We start from the raw sequence: 15,710 nt of genomic DNA, 5'->3' as shown, positions 1-15,710 counted from the left end.
CGACCAAGTTTTCAGTTGACTCCAAATCGATTAGAAACTGATTGCAATCAGCTGAGCAGGTACGAGGCGAGGGAGCGGGTGTCGAAATCGAGAAAGCCGGCACCTGGGGCAGTTATCCGGAGGCTAGTGGAGGATGCTCCGCAGGGTGGTGGTGCTGTCAGCAGGGTTTGTTAGGTCTGAGGGTCTCGGTCAACACGGAGGCGGCTCCAGCTGAGCCCTCCGGGGCTCCCGGGGAGGGCAGAGATGCGCTGGGCTCCGCGGGGACCCGCGCAAGCTCCGCACGTTCCCGGGAGGTGCTGTGCCGAGAGGGAGTGATTTTGCTCGGTCGGTCCCAGCCCTCACGCAGCCTCTGCACTGTTCCTGGTGGCCCCACAGCCGCTCCCTGAGCATCCAGCCCTGCGGACGTTTTGAAGGAAGCCCGTATTTTCTCCCCTGCCCTTCCTGCACGGTCCTTGCACAAAGCTGGAGGAGGGTCGCAAAGGTGAGCGGTGCCTCCTGGCTCTGCCCTGAGGAAGGGCTTGGTGAGGTGGGAGCACCTCTCCAGGTTCTTCCTGGCTCCTCACTGTACAGCTGCCAGGAGAGCTAAAGAAGATGAGTGGATTTCAAGAGATCTAAAAAGAAAGGAAGGTGAGGGTTAAAGGCTCACAGACTGAGCACAATGTTCAGATTTAAAAGTCCTGTTGCACCCACAAAGCAGGTCTATTAATAAAAGCTCCAACTCCAGAGTGATGGAAAACCTGCCCTTTCACGAATGACTTGCAAGAGAAGCTTGGGATGTGAGCAGTTGGCAACTCGAAGTTGCAGTACCCTTGTTCACACCGTGCATTTGTCTGTGTTTGCCTCTTACATTATTAGCTTTGGGTTTGTTTTTTTTTTCATGATGTGACACAATTCTAGTTCAATAAAATGCCTGTTCTTCCTTTTCTCAACTGCCCTTCCTATGGTTTGCTCCAGAAACCAAAAAGAGTTTGCAACACCTCTCAGCAGCCCTTTGCTCTCTGACAAGTCAGACGGCTCAGAAACGCTTCGTGACAAGGTTCAACAGGCATGAAAGGAAAAAAAAAACAACTGCGGTGAGTGATTTCTGCCTTTACTTGGTACCCACGTAGTGAGTGGAGTCCCACGGTGGCCCAGCTGGTGCCCTGCCATCCCCTGCACCCAGCTGCTGCCCCTGGGCATGGAGTGGGCTCCTGAGCTCTCCTATGTGTCCTCTTCCTCCAGGGAAAAGGGCAGCTCAGCCTCCCTGGTCTGCTTAATCCTTGCTCTGCTGGGACTGCCAAAACCAAGGGGATCGGTGTGCCAGGTCCTGTGGGTTTGCAAGCTCTTACAATCATACGTACTTCCTCTGGAGACTGTGGGTGTCGAGATGTTATTGCCGGAGTCTTGTAGCTTTTGTTTAATCTGATTTGGAAAAAGAAAAAAAAATAAAAAATCCAGCCCTCGGGGCTGGAAGGAAAAGCTTAGGAAAACGAATCCTAAATGGCCTGGGATTCAGACCAATTAAAAGAGCCTGGCATCAGTTGTCATGTAAATAACAAGCTCTTAAAACAAATATTGCGCATTCCAGTAGTGCTGGAAACTTCCCGTTGGTTAAATCTGGCTCTCCCGACAGGCGGGAGGACTGGGACTGGGACCCGGTGCCAGCCCTTCCCAGCCTCCACAGCTCCAGCAACATCCTCCTCCTCCAAACCGCTGATCCTGAAACAAGTTTTTAGCGCTGAGATCCTGGGCTGGGGCTCTGAGGGGGAGCCGGGTGCCTCTCTGCTCTGAAGGCGTTTCGTGGAGAGCAGTTCCCCACTTTCTGCACGTTCCCAGTTTAACAGGTAAGAAAATGCTTTGGCCTGTGGGTCTGGCAGCTGTGATTTCCCCTTTACCTCTGCACACCAGGGACATGTCCAGTGCCAGGCTGGTGACACAACGGCTCTGGCAGAGAGATGTCGAGCTTCATTATGACATGTTATTCAAAAAACAGTTCACCTCAATGCAATCAAACTGGTGTGGGCCACTTTTTTTTTTTTCAGGCGTGCTGAGGGTTAAGTGTGGAGAAGTTCTTGGCTCCTGCCCTGAGCTGGGTTGTTTTTGTAACACAGTAAGTTTGTGCTGAGAAAAGTGCTTGGCTCAGGCTTTTACTGGTAAAAACAAACAGACCAAAAATGCTTTGCTCAGATTTTTACTGGCCTCACTAGATGAAAAACTTTCCTCAGTTTCACGCTGCAAGCAAATATGTATTGATAAACTAAATTAATTCCTTGGTTCATTAAAACACATCATACATTCCACCCACAAAACATGGCATATTCATCCCTTAGAAATTTTTATATGAAAAGAGGATGTTTTAAACCTGTGATTGCCAAGTGTGTGTGGACACATCCTGGGAGGAGGACGGAGCTGGGCAGAGCTGAGGCAGGGGGGTCAGCCAGGAATGCAGTGGTCTCCTGTTGGATAGTGATGCCTCTTTTAGAAGATACTTGAGAGAACTGGGAGAGAAAACAGGGGATCCTGTTTTTAGCTGCTGCAAAGTAGGAGGTCTGTCACACTTGCATGAGGGTTTTGGGGACCCAGGGCTAGTTGGAGGAAGATTAGGGACTAAGTGTCCCCTCCATCAGTGCTGGGCCTCAGGTTCTTCTTTAATTGCTGTCTGGTGAACCTTAATGAGAGCTGTTGGAACTGAGCATTCCTTGGTGCCCTCCCAGGGCTGGGAGGAGCAGTTGTCTCAAAACCTTTTGTCTCCTTCTAAACTATCTTTGTGTCCTTGGTTCTCAGGTGGGACCTGCTGGCCATCCCCTTCAGCAGCTGTCTCCAAAATGCCAGGTCCCCAGGGCTCTCCAGGTGGGGGAAGAGATCCCAGACTGCAGCTGGAAGCACCAAGAAGAGATGTGGCCAAGGGCTGACACTGTGAGTATGTCACCACGGGTCCATGGGGCTGGCCAAGTGCCACCACTTCCCCAGTAAACTGCCATCCTGTCACTGTCACCTGCTGGCAGCCAAGGACACCTTGGGAAATCCAGTGGGGCTCGATGCAATGTGGGGGGGCAGCTGGCAGGCAGTCAGCAGTTTCCTGCACAAACTTTACAATGGAATTTACCATGAGGTGAAATTCCTGCTGATCCCAAGAGTAAAAGCATCCCTGTTAATAGCCCAGTTACTTGGTGTTAAAGGATTTCACCAGGTAGATGCAGATCTCTTTACATCCCTACCAGCTGGCTTATGGTGAGGAACACCCTCCTGCAAGGAAGCCCTGGGAGAACATTTGTCCAGAATGCCAAGATTTAACACGACTTTTTTTCTCAAAGCTTGCTCAAATTTCAGTTTCACCTGGTGAGACAGCAGAAATCCAGATTAGAGTCTTACTAAAATATCCTATGACTCAAACCTGCTCAGAAATCCCACTGCTAGGATGCTCTGCTGAGAAAAAAAACAAACCCCAAGCCCTAAAGCTGGGGCTGAGCAAACTGCTGGACCCTGGGGGAGGAGACATCAAGTGAGCTCTTGGCTGAAACCAAACCCCTCCAGACAGGCAGAACTCCCACATAAAGCAACCATAATCTTCATGATCACATCTCATTTACCTGCAACTGTAGGAGAGGAGCCTTTCTATGTAGGATCACCCCAGTGTGACAGCCCTAGGCCTGGGATTTACAGCAATGGCAGGTGGCTTATACCTGTATTTCAATTTAAAGATTGTGAACTCATCATAAAAATAAGTAGGATCAGCCCAACCCCTGCACTTGTGTCTCAGCTGACCTTAAATGCCATAGAATTGCCTGTTCTTCTGATTCATATTCATGCATTGCCTAGAAATGTATTTACTTGCACACTTGTCTAAAGAAAGCCAGAAACAGTTTGGAGGGATCGGGGAGAACTGGGGCTGCCCCACTCCCAGGGGGATGGAGGAGATGGGGAGCTCTTGCTGGAGGGGAACTAGACGAGGAAACCACCAAACTTAGAGAATCCAGAGAAAAGAAAGCAAGCAGAAGTTTAGGATTTGAAAAAGTGAAGCTGCTTTTGAGTTATGAGGCAAAAGCAGCTTTTTTTGGTTGTGTTTGTTGTTTTTTTTTTCCTTCCTAATATAATTTCCAAATGGAAGTACAGAGTTGTTTGTTGTTTAGGTGTTGTTTTAGGGGGGGACGACGTTCAGTGTTACAAGACTCACATTTTCTGTTATACTCCAAACTCCACAATTTGACGGCCGACTTCCAAGCCTGCTGCTAACCGGGGTACGATCCCTAAGGGAATTCCAGAACGGGAACTCGCACAGGCGAGGCTGAACAGCCGCTGTTCGACTGTCACGGCGGTGGGAAACGCAGGTTTTTGAGCAGAACCGGCTGCCCTCGCCAGGAGAAGAGGAAAAGTGCAGCAGGTCCAACGGTTGCGTGGCCGGTGCCGGGGGCTGCGGCCGCCGTTTCTCTCCCTCTGTCCCCTCAAAACAACGATCCCGACCCCCAGCAGAGGGTGGGGGGTTGCTCAGTCCCGGGTCGGGGATGGGGAAGGGCTGGTTGGGACACGGAGCTGCTCTGTGAGTGCCGTCCAGGGGCCGGGAGCCGCGCTTCGGCTGCCAGCCGGGGTGGGGAGGGGACTCCAGGGAATTTTGGGGGTTAAAGAGTGATTTTTCTGTGCTTTGTGGATGCTGGTTAGCAGGAGGCAAGCGAAGCGAGACGCCTGGAGCTTTCCAAGCCCACCCCGGAGCTCAGCCTGTCCCCGGGATGGGGATACAAGCGGGATTTGTAAAGGTGAGAAGTGTCAAGAGTTTGTGAAGCGCTCGGGACCCCAGGTGGGTAGTTTGTGTCGTGTCCCCTCACCCCCCAGGGCCCCTGCGCTGCGGGGGGTGGCAGCGAGCAGTCCCGGAGACATCAGGGTCCCTGTCACCCGGGGCTCCGAGGGCAAACCCAGCCCTGCTGCTGCTGGTCACCACCCCGGGGCTGCCGGGCAGCTCAAGGGCGAAGGAGCAGCGAGGACACACGTTTTCCCCTCCTTGTCGCAAAACTTAAAATAGGGGGGAAAAAAAAAAGAAGAACCTATTGTTTTTCAACTGCTGTCACTGCAGGTGGGTTAAAGGGAGGGTTATATCTGCTGTGACAGCGATGTCCCGGGGCGGGGGGTCCTAGGATGGAGGGGGAGGAGGTGGCTGTGCCCGGGCAGGGAGCACGGCCGGGGGGGGCGGGGGACACACCGGGGTCGCCAGGGCTCACCTTGAGGATGAGCGGGTTGCACAACATGCTGTCCCGGGCCACCCCCAGCCGCTCGTTGTCGCTGCCCGGCTCCACCTCGGCCAAGCACAGCGGCCGCCGCGGGGCTCCGGCGTCGGAACCCGCCATGTCGCCGTCCGGGCGAGGCGCTGCGGGGACAGGCGGGGCTGAGGCGGGCGGCGCTGCCCTGGCTGAGGGCTCGCTTGGCCCTCCGGTGCGGCCGGGAGGGTCTCGCCGCGGATCCCACCCTGGGGAGAGGCGGGAGGTGCTGGCGGCGCCCCGTCTCCTAGCAACCGCCGGTCCGTCGCCGCGATGGGTCCGGCCGGGGCCGCTTCCGCCGGCGGGAGGCGGGGGGGGAACGGAGAGGCCGGTAGCGGGTTGCGGGGGGGGGGCGCGGTGCTGCGGGCGGAGGAGCGCGCGCGGCCGGAGGTGCGGGGGGAGGCCCCGCGGGGCCGTTCGATCCTGGGGGGGGGGGGAACCGGGGGGCTGCGGTGCCTCCGCTTCGGCCCGCCCCGCTGCCGCCCTCGGGAGTCCCGGGGGAAGGCGGAGGGTAACGGCGGGCGGGCCGGTGGATGGGACGGGCCTTGGAGCAGAAGGGGCCGCGGGGGTTTGAGCCACGGGGCTGCCCGCGGCCTGGCCTCGAGAGCGGGGCGCTGGGGCAGCTGCGCGGGGCTCAGCGGGCTGGGGTCTGTCCCCGGGGCTGAGCGGGCTGGGGTCTGATCCCAGGGGTGAGTGGGTTGGGGTCTGTCCCCGGGGCTGAGCGGGTTGGGGTCTGATCCCAGGGGTGAGTGGGTTGGGGTCTGTCCCAGGGGTGAGTGGGTTGGGGTCTGTCCCAGGGGCTGAGCGGGTTGGGATCTGTCCCCAGGGGTGAGTGGGTTGGGGTCTGTCCCCAGGGGCTGAGCGGGTTGGGGTCTGTCCCCAGGGGTGAGTGGGTTGGGGTCTTGTCCCGGGGCTGAGCGGGCTGGGGTCTGATCCCGGGGCTGAGTGGGTTGGGGTCTGTCCCCAGGGGTGAGTGGGTTGGGGTCTGTCCCAGGGGCTGAGTGGGTTGGGGTCTGTCCCCAGGTGATGTCTGGTACTGGTCAGTGCTGGAGACCGTGTTGGGGATGGAATTCAAGGTCTTCTGTTTCAGAGATGACAGAATGTTGTTTTGTAGGTGTTTTCTTGTGTGCTGGCTGTAGAAGGTATGCCAGAAGATGCCTCCTGCCTGCTCTGTGCAACTCCACAGTTCCTCCTGTTGAGGAACAGGTTGGCTCTGGTTGCAGAGTCCACCAGGGCTGGCAGGTCCTCACTGGCCCTGTTTGAAGGTGGGCAAAGCCAGTCAGAAGCTTCTAATTAGCAAACTTAGTTTTAGTGCTGATTAGTGTAATGTTTTTTTATTACTTCTAGCTTGTTGCTGCTTCCTGCTGAAAACAGAGTTGACTATAACAAGCAGTCATTGTGTAGTTATTAAAAATCCATGTCAGGCTTATAGTTATTCAAGTGTATCTTTATTGTTACAGGAAGGCAGTTGTAAGGCTGAATACAGCTGTGATGCACATCTGTTTGATGAAGGAGGGATCACTTTTTCATAGTCACTTTCCAACATTAGGTGGATTAAAAAGTAAGTACCTTTATTAAATGTTTCTGAGAAAATACTGAATAGCTCTAAGAAAATATTGAGGGTTTATTGATTTTTTTTCTTACTGTGTAACTGTGCAATGGTACCTAGATTATATCACTTGAGTAAAACTCTTCCCTTTTATTTAAGGTAAGAAAAAATATGAGAGAAGTAGTAAGTGCAGATGATTTTTTTCAAGTTCAGAAAGTTCTGAAGAAGAAGAAGAAGAGAAAACAGAGAGAATATCACCAGGAGCATGAAAATGGTGAAGGAGAAAGTGAAGAAAATGCAGAGCTTGGCTGTGCTTCTCCTCTGCTGTTTGATGAGAGAGCAGCACAGAGGGTTGAAGGCTTGAAAAAGAAGAAGAAACACAAAACCAAGGGGCAGAAGAAGCAGTCTTTGTTAGATCATTTTTATGCAGGAGAGGAAACTGAAATTAGTGATGAAACTGGTGTGGGTGTTGCCAGAAAGAAAAAAAAGAAACCTAAGTGCAGTGAGAACACAGATGATCAGAGTGAGGAACCTGGTGTCCCAGAACATCAGCAAAGTGATGAGAGTTGTCTGGAGGTGGATTGTGTTTATTTCAAACAATCTGCTAAGAAGAAAAGAAAAGCTAAATGGCCTGAAAATGATGAGGAACATGAGCTGCCTGCCTCAGAAACAGGTGATAAAAATGACCTTCAACGACCAAAAAAGAAGAGGAGGAGGAAGAAAAGAGGCAGCAGTAGCCAAGAGGTGCAGGAAGACACAGATGTGACTGTTGCTGAGTTACTGGTGTCATCTCCAGAGCAGAGCAGGCAAAAGGAAGACCCAGCCTTGGCCTCACCTGCAGAAGAGGGAGGTGCTGCCTCATCCCAGCGATGGCAAGAAGATGGTGACACTGATGATTTTCTTGTCATCAGTGAAGACTCCGTGGATGGTCCTGCTCATTTTTCCAAGCCAACTAAAGCAGCTGATGGATCTCATCAGAAAACTCCAGCACGTGCCAGGAAGCCAACCAAAAGCAGTGTTTTGGTCATGGAAGGAAGCTCTTCAGAATGTGAAGTAATGTAAGTTAAATTTGGGGGTTTGTTTGGGTTTGTTCCCCACCCCCAGAAATGTTTCTGCCACATGATTTGGGTCTCAGGTTTTTCTTCAGTCTGTTTTATATGTCTTTTTAAAAAATAACATCAAAAACCTTCATATTACATTGAGATATTATGGAGACCTACTGCAAGAGCTTAGTTATCAGCACAGTAAAACTGGTAAGAATGCCACTGCCTTCAGAGTAGAATATTTTTTCCTATTTAAAAGGGGGGAAAGAAGGCATTTAATTTGCTCAGTTTGGTGTTTATATTGAATGTGTGCATTTTGCCAAACAATTAGTAAGGTCAACTAAATAATGATCTGTGCAAGCAAATGCTGGTGTAACAAGCTCTTGATGCTTTTACTGTGTCTAGAACAAGCAATAAAGAGCTCTAGTAAGAGAGAGATGATGAGTTTTGCACTGCAGGAGACATTGTGTTCTGTAGGTCCATGTGTGAGAGTTTTGTGGGAAAAGTGCAGATTTTCACCACTTCAGCAAGCTCCTTGAGTATTGCAGGTGTGGAAATTTGATACTAAATTATGTCTGTATTAAATATTAAAATGCTGGAAAGACAAGGGGCTGGATGTGTGAAATATTCCTTGTTCTTTAAGTACTGAATGTGTTCATTCCCTTAGTGCTAGAGACACTAACAAAATCTTTCTTTTGGAGCTCTAGCAGTTAATTTTAATCCTTTTTTTCTGTTTCATATCAGGATATCAGAACCCTTGGCATCAGAGGAAAGGAAGGACCAGAATAGTTCCTTTACTGAAATGGCAGACTCTGATGAGCTTACTGTGGGTGATGATGAGATCCTGAACTCTACTGTCTGTTCAGCCACGGGTTTGGATACTGCCAGACAAGAATTGGAAGAGTTTATTCCTCATGTGAGGAATATATCAGACAGTTCAATCAGGAAGATGGCTGGGAGAGACTTAATGAGGTTTAAAGAGTTTAAAAAACAAGGTGAGGATCACAGACTGGTTTGGGTTGGAAGGGACCTTAAAGATCATCCAGTTCCACCCCCCCTGCATGGGCAGGGACACCTCCCACCAGTCCAGGCTGCTCCAAGCCCCATCCAACCTGCCCTTCAACACTTCCAGGGATGGGGCTTCCATGACCTCCCTGGGCAACCTGTTCCAGTGTCTCACTACTCTCACACTAAAGAATTTCCTCCTAATGTGTCCCCTAAATCTTCTAGTTTTAATCCATTGCCCGTTGTCCTCTCACTTGCCCTTGTTGAAAGTTCCTCCCCAGCTGTCCTGGAGCTCCTTCAGGTGCTGGAAGGCCTCTCACATTACTGTTGCAGGGAGGAAACACTGTGCAGCTCTGCTAATCCTGGGATAGAGGGAAAAATAGTTTGACTTTGTATCATGTCTGGTACATCCCTGAAGTCTGGCTCACTTCATTCCAATGGATGTGATTTTCTGTTTCTCTGCTTTGTAGCATCCACTTCGCAAAGCATCCACAACCCAAAACTTCAGTGGAAATCACCTGCTCCCAGCTCTTGTTTTGTCTCTTTTAAGTTTATTTTTTTCACCTTTTGAATTCATTGATCTTCTATTACACTTTTGCTAGAGCCTGAGTTGCAGTGCTCGAGAGGTGCTACTTGAGGTTTCCTTTTTATTAAAAATAAAACTTTCTGTGTATTTTTAGGTGTTGCTGTCAAGTTTGGCAGATTCTCCCAGAAGGAAAATGATCAAATCCGGAAAAATGTGGAAGATTTCTTATCCATTACTGGAATAGACAGTGCTGAGAAACTCCTGTTCACCTCCAGGTACCCAGAAGATAAAGAAGCCATCAACCGCCTGAAAGCAGAACACCTATTTTGTGAAAAGCTTTGTGAGTATTGAAGTTCCTTCTCAGATTGAATGTTAGTTCCACAACCTGGTGAAATTGCAGTGTAGTTTCTAAAACAGCTATTTATTGAAAAGCACCCATGGGGCTGCATTTGGCAGAAAAAAGAATGTGCTGCTGGGAGTTTGTAGTTGATAATCTGTACAGTGTGTTGTTCTGGACCCTCTTTGCTTGCCTATGAAGAATTTAAGAGTTTAAAATAGCACCTTGATCCAATCTGGGTATCCACACACACATGAACAATTTTTTACCAGCTCTTGGCATTCCCAGTCTTACCACAGTAACAACAATTAATCTTTGTTTGTTTTTTAAGCTCCTGATGAGATTGTCTTCAGTTTATTTCCTGTGTAGTTACTGAGGTGTTGGAGAGTATGTCCTAGTGATGGAGGGAGTTGACAGCATGGTCATGAAAACATGTGTGGTTGGGGTTTGGAATTTGTTTTGGTTTTTTTAAAGTGGCCTCACCAGTGTGAGAATGTCTCTTAAAAATGAATCATTGCCTCCTAGCTGAGGGAATACCACGGCCCTGGAGGCTGATCTATTACAGAGCAAGGAAGATGTTTGACCCAAACAATTATAAAGGGAGGTAAGTGAGTAATACTAAATAATTTCTGAATGCTAATATCAGTCTCTGATGTTTATTTGTAGATTAAAAATGGATATAAATGAACATAACCTCTCCCATTTGTGCCTGATTTGACAGTTTATTCTTCTGACTAGTCCTTATCAATACCTCTGTTCTAAAATCTGGCTTGAAATGGTAACAAGGAGTAACATTGAAACACCTGTAAAGATTACAGGTCTTTTAAGATGCTGGAATGGTTTGAATTTACAGTTGTGCTCATTTCCTCAACTAGGTACACAAAGGAAGAAAAAGAAAAGTTAAAAAAGTATCATGCTCTGCATGGCAATGATTGGAAGAAGATTGCTGAGATGATGTCCCGTTCTAACCTCTCAGTTGCTATGAAATACTCTGAAATCAAGTCAGGTTTGTAATTTAAAGAGAAAAACTAATTCTGTGTAATGCAACTTGAGAAGTTGTTTTCACTGTGTGTTGTATGTGCCCTAAACTTCAGGTATAAAAAGCCCTACAGTGGATTTTTTTTTTTTTTAATGAATTTGTGGTGGTGGTTCTTTTTTCCAGACCACTGGTTGCATTTTCATACGTGAGGGGTAAGAACAGTCTTTGACAGAAAAGGGAAAAGAAGTGGAACAAATGCAACTTTTAATGAAATGGAACTGGTATCTGAATAGATGCTTTCAGGGGGAGGGCAGGAGGAATTTGGCAACCAGGTTTTAAAAGATAGAAACTAGGGATCAGTGCTATTCTTTAGCAATTAGCTTGAACTCCTCTCACATGTGGTACAAAGAGTTTCTGGGAAGCATGTTAAGAAGCTGGGGCTGCAAGTAAGAACAGTGCAAAGTGAAGCAGTTGCTATTTTGCCTTTTTTCCCCTGCTATTTGATGATGCATTATGCCTTCACCTTATTTTTAATTTTAGCTATTAATTATGGTCCTTGGTCAAGGGAGGAGACCCAGAAGTTGATGCATGCAGTGGAGGAGGTGATCAGGAAAAGGCTGGAAGGGGAAGAATCCAATTCCCTGTCATCATCAGGCAAATCCAATAGGGATCTCTCCATTGACCGTGAGAAACTGTGCCAGACACTGCCCTGGACTGAGATTGAAGCTAAAGTGGGAACTCGATACTGGAGACAATGTAAACAGAAATGGTAAGGTTTTACCTTTCCTATGCTGAGATGTACTAAATTGAGACAGTAAAATGTGTTCTGGGAGCATTTAATGCCATTTTGCAAAAGTGTTTGTGCCACGGTGACTGTTTGGTGAGAGAGGTAATAAATGGGCTGTGAAGTACAGACAGGTGTTACAAATGTCTCTGAGACCAATAAATACCTCTTTGCTGGCTGTGTTGCCTGTTCTTCTTGCTGGGATAGTGAAGCCTGATTGCTGCTGTTCTGTGGCAGCTCTAGCATCTTGAAGACACTTCCTTGTGGTGCCTAGAATGATAGAAATCTTTTTTTTGGTGTGTTTTTAAAGGACTACCATTTTAACAAACAAGATGACCAAAGGGCAGCAGGTGTACAGGGGGACCAAAGGATTACAGGCCAAGATCAATCTTATCAAAAGGTACAGTTCAGAGGTCCTGGAATGTTTTTGCATCTCTTACTGTTCTGAGTTGAGTTTATAAAAGTTTGCTGGGTGAGAACTTTCCTGCAGTTTCCTACAGGTTTTGCAACTGCTCTTTCTTTGGACAAAATGTCTTGTGACTTATGAGTGGGGGAGCTATGAGCATTAGTGAATTAATTACTTCTTCAATTCTGCCTACAAACTGCTTCTGTATGATACCCACAGGTTGTATGAAATGAAAGTGGAAGATGCTAATGAAGTAAACTGGGAAGAACTCAGTAATATTATCGGGTAAACTTTTTTTTTCCCCCTGTTTTTATGGATACAAAGGCTACTTGAAGCAGAGAGTCTTCAAAATTCCATAAAGGCATCAAAGGTCTTGGACCTCTGCAACTACAGAAAATGCCATTTAGTTTGCTAACTTTTATATATATATATATCCTTGGTATATCCTTGCATAGTATTGAGCAATAAACTGTGCCCAAAATCTCTGAAACTTAGTTTTAACCACTTCAAGCAACCCTTATTGTATTCCCAGCACATTTTGTGTGCTCAAACTCTGTCACCTAGTCTTTGCTGCAGTCTTTGAACTTAAAAGATCACTTATCACTTTGCCAAGTGATAATTAACACATAGGAAAAAGGGAGAATTATAGGAATGTGTAACATTATATTGTCTCCTTCCAAACACAGTAAATGTTGAATATGAAATTACCAATACTGCAAATGTTGATACTTTTTCTGCAGCACTTGATTCTTTTTCCACGTACTTTCAGTTTAATTCACCATTTCTTTTCACTAAACCTAGAGATGTATATTGGTGGGGTTCAGGTTCTCACCTTTCAAGAGGGTCTTGAAAAACTGTTTTGCTTAGGATTTGAAATCCATCCTTTCTTTGTAATGCTTTGATGTTGTTTAAGTAACATCACTCTCATGAACAGATAAATCAGGAACAACTGAACTTACAATAGTTACTTGCACCACTAATTCTTTCAACTCTTCTCTTTTCAGAGATGTCCCTAGAGCCTATGTTCAAGCAAAATTTTATAAGCTAAAAGTCTCCTGTGTCCCTTTTTGGCAAAAAAAGACTTTTTCTGGTCAGTATCCCAGCTGTTTGATTATCATAATGAAAGGGCTTTTTTGTTCAAGAGGAGATGTATTCTGGTTCAATGCTTTCTTAGTTAGCTTCCCCCTAAGTAAATTGTCTAAAATATCAGACTTTACACTTATTTCACTCAGTGCTTTTTAAGTAAGTTTGCTTTCAGTGGCATCTTCATGCAGTCCCTGTCAACCTCTTTAATACCTTGGCTTTAGAAGTTTGATGACTCTGCTGTTTTCAGTTTCTCTGTGCATGTTCATGTGTCTGATCCACCCTCCAGCTACTGTGATTATTATGGAAGAGTGAGGGGTTTTTTTAGCCAGTTAACACTGGTTGAATAATTGCTGCCTGTGAGATCCCTTTTCCCCATGGCACCAGTTCCCCCACAGGTCCAACTAAGACTACTTGTTTTTTTTCTTTTTTCCAAAGAAATCATCGATTATCTTTTTGAAGAGAAACTTCCAGAATTTGAAGAAATGTTAGAAAAAAGGAAACAGAAGCAGTTTAGTTCTGACAAGTTAACAGCCAGTCAACAGAGAACAACTTTCCAACTCAGTGACATTTTTGATTCCAGTGAAGACAGTGATTAATTGACTGCCTTAAAAACAATTCCTGGTCTTCATATTTAACTGCAGAATGGATCTGGTTGAATGTAGGCACAGATCAGCAGCTGCAGGTACACAGGCTATCTAGAAATGGAAAAAGCAAAGATACTCATACCTGAGTCTCTTGTTTCATACTGAAGACTGAGGTAAATACAATTTTTGTGCCAATTTTTTTTTTTTTTTAACCTTAATTTAGCTCTGGTTTAAGATACCTTTTAAAGCATCTAAGTTGCTTTCTGAATGTCTCAAAAATATTTTTTTTCCACTGCTTTGTTTTCTGTGGAGTTGAAAGCTGCTGTTTACCCTTTGTGTTGGAACTTTTTTTTTTTTAGAACTTTAATGAATTTAAAATTATTTAAAAGAAATAAATTCATGGATTTGAGAAAACACTTTCAATTTGCTTTTAAATCTCTATAATGAAAAAAACCTTAAGGTATCTGTGATGATGGAAACAGCACAACTTTGAGTTGTGGTTTTTTTAATGTATCATCTTAAAAACATCTGTTATTTTTGTTGTAGACTTATACTTTTATCCACCCTTCTAGGGAAAAGGGTTTTTTGTCCCTTACAATTCATAAATTGTAATGTCATTTCATGCTAACCAGAGCAATTATGTTGTATTTGGAATACAGAGATAAACTGGGCAGTGTGTATATATACACATAGATATATTTTTATTGTGCCAAGGAGAATTTCTACATTTTAATAAGCTGAGGGATAAGGTGGAGGTTTGTACTCAAGTCATTGTATGGTATTTTTAACTGTCTGTCTAGAAGGATTATTTGTAAATTGACCAAGTAAATGTAAAAAAAACCAAAACAAACAAGAAACAACCACAAAACTTACTGTTTGTGTAAAGTATTTTTATGGCTTGTTTATATTTCTTACCTGCTGTATTAGAAAATGATGCAAGAAGACTTGGTTTCTGACATACTGCTTTTTGATGGTCATTTTGATACGGGAGAATTTCCTTCGTTGTAATGATGGTCACTGAAAATGGAGAACCTCTTGTGGCATGAAATAAAGGCCTGGCTGGAGGTTCATCTGGATTGTGACTTGTCAGATAATTTCCTGCATTTATCTGTAGTCTGGTTTTAGTCTCTCTGAAGACAAAACACTGGGATTTTGTGGGACAGGCAGGACACCCCATGGGATCAGCACTGGGGCAAGGGTAAGTTTTCCAGTCATAAGTTGAAGTGGAGGGGGAAAAAAATCCACATTCCAGTTCCCTTGCACTTAGGTCTCTGAATCCCTTCTGTTGCCATGTAAGTTTGAAGGTTAAAAGCTGAAGAACTTGAATTTTTGAATCTAAGTAGTTTGTGTTTTTTGATTTGTGTTGGGTTTTTTTTTTTCCTGGAAGATGGAGATCCTCTGAAATTTTGCAGGCCAGAGCACAAATGATGGTGTGGTTCTAGAGTCTTGCAGACTGGATCTCACAGAAAAAATCCTTCTGCCTCCATAATGAAATTTATTTTATCCTTTGCTTTAAATGGAAAGTTCTGAAGTAGGACTTTTACTGATAAATTTAATTTTGCAGAGAAACTGCTTTTAACAAGGGCTGGAGCTGTAAACCTGACCTCTGCTGCACAGGAAAAGAGGAGAACAGTGTCCCTCTCCCCCTCAGCCTGGGAAGGGGAGTAGGGAAACAATTCCTTACCTGCATCTCCTTTGGTAATTGGGTGTTGGTAATTTCTTTGCATATGGACAAATGATTGTTTGGAGGAGGAGAGTAATTGCTGGTAATTTCCCATCCCCTGAATGCACTTAAGAAGAGATAAGGAAGCAGCTGTTCCCTTTGCCATCATCTTTAAAGGTATGTGGGAGCACAGGTGGGGGTTTCATGTGGCTATTTGGATATTATTGAAAACAGCAAACTCCATACAGTGGTTTTAAAAAAAAAAACCCAACAAACAGGCTCCACAGAATGAGGGGAACAACGCTGACAAAGCTTTGTGTATCAGGCTGCATGATGAAGGCGAGCGTGACAGAACCTTCAAGTCTAAAAAGCGCCGGGAGTCCCCTCAAAACTTGGGTGGTTCAAGCAGAAATGTCGCTTCAAGCACTTTTTGTGGTGCATTAATGGCCTGAATGGTGTTGTAGGAAGAGCTTCTTGGCTGTGCAGCATTATCAGAGACAGGCAGTCGCCTTGCGAGGGCTGT

General features: G+C 46.1%; 1 protein-coding gene across 9 annotated transcripts; it reads left to right on the top strand.

Annotated features, from left to right (window-relative positions):
- Window positions 1-989: 989 nt before the first annotated feature.
- On the top strand, window positions 990-14,594 carry TTF1 (transcription termination factor 1). Of its 9 annotated transcripts, none has more exons than XM_051636746.1 (16): window positions 990-1,073; window positions 1,613-1,823; window positions 2,764-4,217; window positions 4,639-4,730; window positions 6,340-6,490; window positions 6,686-6,786; window positions 6,934-7,832; window positions 8,562-8,812; window positions 9,503-9,688; window positions 10,211-10,289; window positions 10,561-10,691; window positions 11,205-11,433; window positions 11,759-11,848; window positions 12,074-12,139; window positions 12,859-12,944; window positions 13,376-14,594. In XM_051636746.1, the coding sequence occupies exons 7-16, from the start codon at window positions 6,946-6,948 to the stop codon at window positions 13,534-13,536; spliced, it is 2,166 nt and encodes a 721-aa protein (XP_051492706.1). In that variant the 5' UTR covers window positions 990-1,073; window positions 1,613-1,823; window positions 2,764-4,217; window positions 4,639-4,730; window positions 6,340-6,490; window positions 6,686-6,786; window positions 6,934-6,945; the 3' UTR covers window positions 13,537-14,594. The 9 variants fall into 9 exon arrangements, with proteins under 9 accessions (XP_051492706.1, XP_051492705.1, XP_051492704.1 ...); XM_051636745.1 differs by having other exon boundaries at window positions 4,636-4,730; XM_051636744.1 differs by having other exon boundaries at window positions 2,764-4,360.
- The last annotated feature ends 1,116 nt before the right edge of the window (window positions 14,595-15,710 follow it).

This window comes from Apus apus, chromosome 19 (genome assembly GCF_020740795.1).
Source record: "Apus apus isolate bApuApu2 chromosome 19, bApuApu2.pri.cur, whole genome shotgun sequence".
In the NCBI taxonomy this organism is placed as follows: domain Eukaryota; kingdom Metazoa; phylum Chordata; class Aves; order Apodiformes; family Apodidae; genus Apus; species Apus apus.
Note: the sequence above shows the minus strand (reverse complement) of the source record. Positions and strands in the feature narration are given on the sequence as shown.

Bases quoted from the DNA above. Each gene is read 5' to 3' on its own strand.
- TTF1 (XM_051636746.1), top strand. From the start codon at position 6,946: ATGAGAGAAGTAGTAAGTGCAGATGATTTTTTTCAAGTTCAGAAAGTT. The intron at 7,833-8,561 runs GTAAGTTAAATT...GTTTCATATCAG, and splicing joins TCTTCAGAATGTGAAGTAAT to GATATCAGAACCCTTGGCAT. The intron at 12,140-12,858 runs GTAAACTTTTTT...TTCTCTTTTCAG, and splicing joins GAACTCAGTAATATTATCGG to AGATGTCCCTAGAGCCTATG.